The following is an 8285-nucleotide window of genomic DNA, read 5'->3' on the forward strand; positions in this document are numbered from 1 at the left end:
ACTTGAGAGTGACATGGAGGGGCAGGCAAACACATCTTTTCGAGAATGGTTGCGCACAATGGAGTCGTGGCAGTGGGCTCAAAGTTTTGACGAGGGCTTTCGTTACGGCCACATGACCACAAACTTAGTCGAGGGGATCAACGCTGTCTTGTTGAAAACACGTCATCTTTCGATTGCATCGGTATTTTCTGCTACTTTCTACAGGCTGGCTACTTTGATGCCAAGAATGGGTCAGCAGCAAGTCGGCTAGATTCAGGCGGGACATGAGTTTGTCGAACATATAATGGATGCAATGGTCGTAAGCCGTCGGTTGGCGAGGTCAATGAACGTGGAAATATATTCACGACGACTGCAAACGTTTCGAGTTACTGAGAACATCGGTCGTCGACCTAGGTCCTACGGAGTTGATCTCCGTAACAGACGGTGCGAGTGTAGGAAGTTTGAAACAATTCATTATCCCTGTGCGCATGTCGTGGCGGCGTGTGCTAAAGTCAACCTTGATGTTGAACAATATGTCGATGATGTGTACACGCTGGAGCGCACATTGCGTGTCTGGGAGAATGAGTTCCCCGTCCTGCCGAACCTATCTACGTGGGAGGTGCCGCCGATGACTTTCGAGCTGATCCCAGACAGAGGGCTAAGGAGGAATCCAATGGGTCGTCCGCAGTCAAGCAGAATCCGTAATGAGATGGACATTAGGGAAAATTTTGATGGAAAGCGTTGTGGAATATGCCGGTTAAGTGGTCATAGCCGGAATAAATGTCCTAACCGAAACTTTCATGTTGGTCAGTCGTCCGGATCGGGGTGAAATTGATTCACTTTGTATTTTGTTATAAACAGTAATTTTATTCGGCTTTGTACCATGTGCGCACTTGAAATTATTAAGATTATATCGAAAATAAAGGCATTCATAATTCGATTGAGCTTTAATATAATGAAAAAAAATAATGGATATTTATACAAAAAATTCTGAAGTAAGGTCAATTAAAATACAAATATGGCTTTTTATACAGAAAGTGCATCAAACCCCTAAAATCGATGGTATACCTCTACGGAGGTCGACGCTCACAGTCTATGCGACGACCAACATCCTCATCGTCCGCAGGTGGGGGCGTGGAAAACATAAAGGAAAGGTCTTGTACCTCGTTCGCCGCCGACGAACTTGAACCATAATGTTGCGGATACGTGTCGGACGGGCCGGGCATACCGTACTGCGGCCGGGAGGATCCAAACAGTTCAAACTCGTAGGCGTATTCGCCCTCTGCGAAGCTCGGATAATATTCATCGCCCACCAAATCCGGACGATAGCCATGTGAATCCACATTTAACTGTGAATGTCCGGGATCTGGCTGGGGGTCCTGCTCCGGCTCTGTCAGTTGCGGAGAACAATATGCTGTCGGATCTGGATCCATCGGGCTCGGGTCGTCCGATGCCCCAACTTGCTGTACGTACGGGGGGATTATAGTCGATTGCCCTCCAAGTAAATATGGCTTCCCGCAACTATGGTACCATTGTGTATACTTCAATGATGGTTGCAGGTCCGTAGCCATAACCATTTGAGGAATTCGGTGAAATCGATCGTTCCACAATACGACGTATTTCCGGTGCTTGATTCCCCAGTCTAATTGAACTCTTCCTCTCTTTGTCAAGCCGCGATCATCCTCTAACTGGGCCGACGGATCTAGGATAGGTTAGATGCACCCAAACTGCCGAAGCACGCGATCGCCGTGATACCACTCAACGATGTTGAAATTAATAATTTGTGTGTTAATGCACCATATGTGGGAATCAACGAGTGCGGATGAGGGTACGACATTTGTAATTTCCCTCCTCCGGTATGGCATCTATATAAACTGCATGAGTAATAACATTGTAACGAGTTAGACCGATAACATGTGATTAAGATATAGAAATAGAATAGATGTCATGAATATTAGAATAGCAGTTTACCCCTTTCCGAGCATGCTGTTCAATCCTCATGCGGTATATCGGGACATCAGACGACTTTTCGATGCCAGGACGGGTCGTCCACCTACAAAAAATAGTATAGGGTTTAGGGTTGGTAACATTACTTAATATATTATAACTACAAATAATGACAATTTAGCGTCTTATCACCTGAGAGGCAGTGGATACAGATAGGGTTGGTGACTAACACGTGCCAAAAACGGCATCCGATAAAGCGTCCACGACTGCAGCAGTATGAGGCATCTGTCGATGTCTTTAACCTGCGGCTCTGTCTCCCGACAAAGCTCCCGGTAGAGCGTTGCTAGCTAGAACGGCGAAACCCCAGCTATACCGCCTAGCAGTGGAGAAATCAGCTAGCAGGGGCAGGTACGACAAATGCACACAGTCACCGTTTGCATCAGTCATGAGTACTGCCCCTATCATATGCATGATGTACTCTCGGGCAACGCACATTAACTCACATTTAGTGGTGGTCACTGATAATTGTCTAATTTTGGCTTTTAGCCATGTAAATTTGAGGCCGGAGAAATATTTGTCGCCGTCTTCTGGCGACTCTCCTAGGAGTTGATAGCAAACTGCAGTCGGATCGGTGAATAACGATACTCCCGTTACAAGACTCCCGTCAGTTGGGAGCCCCAGCTGCACTGCAACATCCTCCAAGGTCACTGTGCACTCCCCGCACGGAAAATGGAAAGTATGGGTCTCCGGACGCCACCGCTCCACTAGCGCAAATAATAAATCAAAGCGCAAGTCGGACGACCGGATTAATGCTACTGACCCAAATCCGGCTAGCTCCAGGTTCGGCAGCAATCGATCATCCGGAGCTTTCTTTAAAACACTCATGCGGCCCTTTAATACTCGGAACGAGTCCTGATAGTGTTAAATTACAGAAAAAATATTACGATAACATAATTTCTTTGTATATACTGCGTATATCCTTTTAAAATAAATAGAACTCCTGATTAACAAATAATAAATCATACCGCGTTATTAGTCGCATCAGATATGTGTCTAATATTGCTTTGAATCAATCCAGCCATTGCGATTCCTGCAAGTTGAAAAAAAGTTAGAAAAAAATTCTTACTTCGGCCATTTATTCGTATTTTTTTCTTCGCATTTTATTCCTTTAAAAATATCATAATTTTTAAATTTATAATTTTACATTATTCCAGTGCATAATGTTTGAAATTTATTAATCTAGTGTGTTATTTAAATTAATTTTCTGTAAAAAATAACCCTTACCCCTGCCCTTTGCTCGTATTAATTTTCTGTAAAAAATAACCATCACCCTTTTTTTTGCACGTTTTTTTGATATATTTTGGTAAATAAAAAAAACATATATTTTGGTAAATAAAAAAACTTATAACATTTTGGTTGTAATACTCAATTATTGCCCGGGGCCCAAAATTGTTTACAGCCCACATTTGGCTGAATACAAACCAAATACATGAGGCCCAATAAAGCCCAAACCAATAACACTATACAACCCAAATTTTTCAAGGTCACAGAAACCCTAAAAGGCTGATGGTTTCGGCCCCGCAACTACACATGTTCAGCAAACCGTTCATCGAGCCACGTCTTTGCTCACACGTTCGGCAGTTTCCACAAGGCCCGTTTCCACGTTCGTTCCACCTGCAAATAAACCACGAATCACATCACAACAGGTAAGGGATAGGAGTTAATTAATGGTTATTAGTTTTGGGTATAAGAGTCCGATTGTAAACCGATTTTGGGGTTAGAAAAAATTCGGTATTGAAAAACATCAAAGAAAATACAAAAGAGAAGGAAACAGAAAAAAAAATATTTTTGAAGGTATCTCGTTTTTTTTTAAATCTGTGGGATTATTGTTCTTTTTCTTTTTTTATTTTCTGTTATAAAACAAAAACGAAATAGAAAAGGGAAAGAGGACTTACCGTTGGGGTGCCGTTGGAGTGCCCTCACATCGCCGTTGATGGTCGGAATGGGGCTTGAATGACTGAGAGAAGGGGAGCAACGGCGTGATTGAAAATGGCAGAGGAGAGTTTATTTTCTAGGGTTTCAAATGGGTTTTATTGGCTGCAATTGAAATGGGGTTTTATTTATGGGTTATTTATGATTTTAATCCTCTCATGTTTTCATCATTTTAAAACCACTGTTTTTGCTATTTTTAAATTTTTCCTAAAACATTAAATTTGTTTGATTTTAATCCATTCTTCTGTGCAAACTTTGGGAGAGCGGGATAATTTCCTTTTGACCCTTCATGTTGCACGCATTTTGCAAATTCATCCTCTATTTTAATTTGATTTTGTGTTGTTAATTTTATTTTGATTCTAATTTAGTCCATTGTATTTGCTTTTACAAATTAGATTAAATATTAGTTTGTTAATATTATTATTGTTACTAAGTCTTTATTATCTTTGTTATTATATTATATATTACTATTATTATTATATTAATTATTATTATTTTAATACATATATATACGCATATGTATCTTATTATATATATATATGTACATATTTTAAATGGTTTTACAATGTATATATATATGTGTCTTATATATTTTATTATTACTTTATTTTTCCTAGTTTTGTATACATATATATACATACATATACTTATATTTTATAATTTTCATATAATTTTTCATATTTTTAATCCAAATATTAATACTTGATTAGCTTAAGGCTGTTAGCTTATTTGCATTTTGCATTTCATGGTCAATTTTACCCCTTTAAGTGGGAGTGAGAAGCTAGTCCTTCGTGAGGTCTTCACCTCCGTGTAGGGTAGTGGATCGCTTTCGGGATACATCTGTACCTATATCTTCGTGAGATTTTCATCTCCGTGTAGCCATAGGGAAATGTGTCCCCCTGAACTGAACTCGGTCTATATGAGCCTATAATGGGTGAGGATCAAGGAATCTGCTGGTTCGGGTACCCTTGCTCTAGAAGCTAAAACCTCATATAGTGAACCTTAGGAACCTACCCTAGGTAGAATTACTTTGAACCTTAGTAGACACCTAATTAGGACTTTTTGTGTTTTACACTGATTGCATGGCATTACAATTACATGGCATTCCATTATAAAGGCGTTGGTTCATATTCGGTTGCTAAACAAAAAGCTTACCATGGGAAATGGGTTTCTTGATAGAGTTGATGACAATGCGGCTGTCCGAACTTGGGCTGAGATGACACATCGCGAAAAAGGTGATAGTTTGGCCGAGGGGTACGTATCAGAATTATGGGACTTCACCCGTGTCAGCGTAGCTCAAAATAGCTTATAGGAGTTGAAGGAGATTTGGGATCAGTGGAATAATGAGGTTCGGCAGTTATTCTATTCAAATTATGGGGATTTACCTTATTTACTTGATATGAAGTTAGACAAGCGTCTTTTTCGAGCTCTTTCCCAGTTTTGGAACCCGGCCTACAGTTGCTTCACGTTTAGAAAGGTTGATTTTGTGCCTACAAGGGAGGAGTACGTGGCATTACTTCGGTGTTCGAGGATTCAAGTAGACAGAATCTATTCGAAAGCGGTAAATGTGCCAACCTTCTTGAGGAAGCTGATGAATATAACGGGGATGAACGAGCAATGGGTTACAGCTCGGATTAAGCAAAAGGGGGATAGCAGATGCATTCCTTGGAAAACTTTGAAGGACCTCATTTTAGTGCACCTAGACACGAGGAAGAAGGTAGACGTCTTTACTTTAAGTATTTATGGTTTGATTGTGTTTCCTAAGACATTGGGGCATGTTGATGAGGCGGTTACTGACTTATTCGATCGACTTGATAAGAGAGTTTCGCCAGTCCCGGTAATTTTGGCAGAAACCTTCAGGTCGCTCAATGCATGCCGAAGAGCGGGAGAGGGTAGGTTTATTGGATGTGCACAGCTTCTACTTGCTTGGTTCCACAGTCACTTCTGGAAGGAGGATAATGTTTCATATCGGGTCTTCTCTGAAAGCTATTCACCGTTGAAAGAGGTAGTGGCTACTCCTAGGAGAGATGACATCTCGGAGGAGAAATGGATGGCAATTTTTCAGAATTTACAAGAGGAGGATATTGAGTGGAGAGCTCCATGGTTACTTCCAGATGAGGTCTTATATCGGTGTGGGGACTTCGACTGGGTTCCTTTGCTTGGAATTTGGGGAGCTGTTGGTTATGCCCCATTGTTAGTGTTAAGGCAATACAGGTCAAGACAGTTTGTGCCTGCAACTCATGGACTGGCCGAGTGTGAATTCTCGTATAAAGATGATGGTTACAAAAAGAAAGCTCGTGATATGGCCAATGCGTGGAACCAAACTCGCCGAATGAAGAGGTTAGCTGTGGGTTCAATGACAACTCTCGAGTACAACGAATTGTGGGTTAAGAGGATCAACGATAATATTCTTGGGCCGACTCTGAAAAATAGTCAGTCGATAAAGGAGCATTTGCGTGTTGTCCCCACTGAACTGGAGATCATAAAACAGGACTTTGAAAGGAGGAATGCTGAATTAGAGAAGAAAATAGAGTAAATAGAGGAAGAGAAAGTAAATTTGAGACTGGATGTGGATGTTCAGAAACTCGAGGCTGATAAACTGAGAAAGGGAAAGAATAAGGCTGAAGAAGAGCTAGATAGCTTGAAGACGGATTACAAGAAGCTGCGTGTGTCCATGAGAACTACCGGGCTTGGAAAGACTTCAGAGCAGTGGCGTGAAGAAATTCGAGAGGAAAGAAACAGGTCAGATCGGTGGGAAAGGAAATTTCGAGAGGTACAAGCACGAAATGAAGCATTAGAAGGGAGCTTGTCAGAGAGCCAAAAGGAAAAGGAAGAACTAAAAGACAGAGTAGCTGAGTTAGAAGGGTCTCTTCGTCAACATAGAAGTCGAAATTCAGTATTATAGCTGAAGGCAAGTCTGAGCAAGATCGAAGAGATGAAGGGTAAAATAGAAGAGTTAGAAGCAATATTGCAGAGTTGTGAGGTTCGAATTGAGCAGCTAGAGGTAAAGGAAGGTCGTCAGAATGAGTAACTTCATTATTTCCAGGATCAAGTCAGAAAATAGGGATCGCATTATGGGAGAAGATGTGGTGCAGATTCGTGAAGTGGCAGATCACTTGCAAACTTTAGCTGTACAAGCTGACACGTTGAGCGTAAAGTTCGAGCTAGAGTCAGATCGAGGACAAGAGTTAGCATCATTGATTAAAAAGATCAAGGTCTTAAGTATTAGGGCAAAGTCATATTTGTAGCCCATTCTATGTAAAGAGATTTATTTTCTAATAAAGTTTTCTGAAAGTGATTGAAATTAGAATTAACGCCTTTTCTGCATTGCATTTTCATACATCGCATTGCATGCATTAGCAAATTATCAAACGGTTCTGATTAATCAGAATCATTCCTAAGTTAACCTGGAATCTAACCAGCCAATTCAGCATCGTTACGGTACACGAGCGAGATAAAAAAATATGGACCAAAGGTTGGAAAAGCTCGAAGGGTTCCAAAAAGAAATGCAAGATCAGCTTCAGCGGCAAATGAAGGAACAACTATAGAAGATTCAACAAAGTCTGATGGATAAAATGGAGGAATCACAAGGAAGTATGATGACAAAGTTAACGCGATTGTTGACCGAAGGGAAAGATAACGGAAAGAACCCTGTAACAAATATTGAAGAGGAAAACGATGATGGACTCCAGTATCCTCCAGGCTTCACTCCTTTACCTGTGCAGCACCAAGCGAAAGTGTACCCGCGTAAATCTTCTGTTACGATTAGGCCTCAGCAAGTTCAAGCCGATGCTTCAAGGTCGATGAATTTTCAGGTCGGATCAGGCTCCAGTCCTGAGAATAATACTGCCAATCCTATTGTTCCTGATTTCGATGAGGCAGTTGAAAAAGAGAAAATAAAAGAGGAATTACCAAAGCAATTGGAAGAAAGATGGAGGTGGATTGAGGAGAAATTCAAAGCGATAGAGACTACTGAAGGATGTCATGGGATGGATGCTAAGGATTTAAGTTTGGTACCGGATTTAGTGCTTCCGTACAAGTTTAAAATGCCGGATTTCGAGAAGTATAATGGGACCACCTGCCCTGAAGCCCACATTACTATGTTTTGTAGGCGAATGATTGGGTATGTCAATAACGACCAGTTATTGATACATTGTTTTCAGGATAGCCTCACGGGGGCTGCGTCAAAATGATATAATCAATTAAGCGGTGCTAAGATTAGCTCTTGGAGGGATTTAGCACAGGCTTTTATGAAGCAGTATGGGCATGTGGCGGAAATAGTTCCTGATAGGATCACTTTACAGAACATGGAGAAAAAGTCGAATGAAGGTTTTAGACAATATGCTCAGAGGTGGAGAGAGGTGGCA

General features: G+C 41.1%; 2 protein-coding genes across 2 annotated transcripts; one reads left to right on the forward strand and one right to left on the reverse strand.

The window, feature by feature from the left end:
• The first annotated feature begins 283 nt into the window (after positions 1-283).
• LOC105762266 (uncharacterized) lies at positions 284-808 on the forward strand. The gene has a single exon (XM_012580145.1). The coding sequence runs from the start codon at positions 284-286 to the stop codon at positions 806-808; it is 525 nt and encodes a 174-aa protein (XP_012435599.1).
• Positions 809-2223: 1415 nt separating this feature from the next.
• Positions 2224-3008, reverse strand: LOC105762267 (protein MAINTENANCE OF MERISTEMS-like). Its single transcript, XM_012580146.1, has 2 exons — positions 2952-3008; positions 2224-2838 (listed from the first exon to the last, which is right to left on the reverse strand). The coding sequence occupies exons 1-2, from the start codon at positions 3006-3008 to the stop codon at positions 2224-2226; spliced, it is 672 nt and encodes a 223-aa protein (XP_012435600.1).
• Between the last annotated feature and the right edge of the window lie 5277 nt (positions 3009-8285).

Source organism: Gossypium raimondii, chromosome 12 (genome assembly GCF_025698545.1).
Source record: "Gossypium raimondii isolate GPD5lz chromosome 12, ASM2569854v1, whole genome shotgun sequence".
NCBI lineage: Eukaryota > Viridiplantae > Streptophyta > Magnoliopsida > Malvales > Malvaceae > Gossypium > Gossypium raimondii.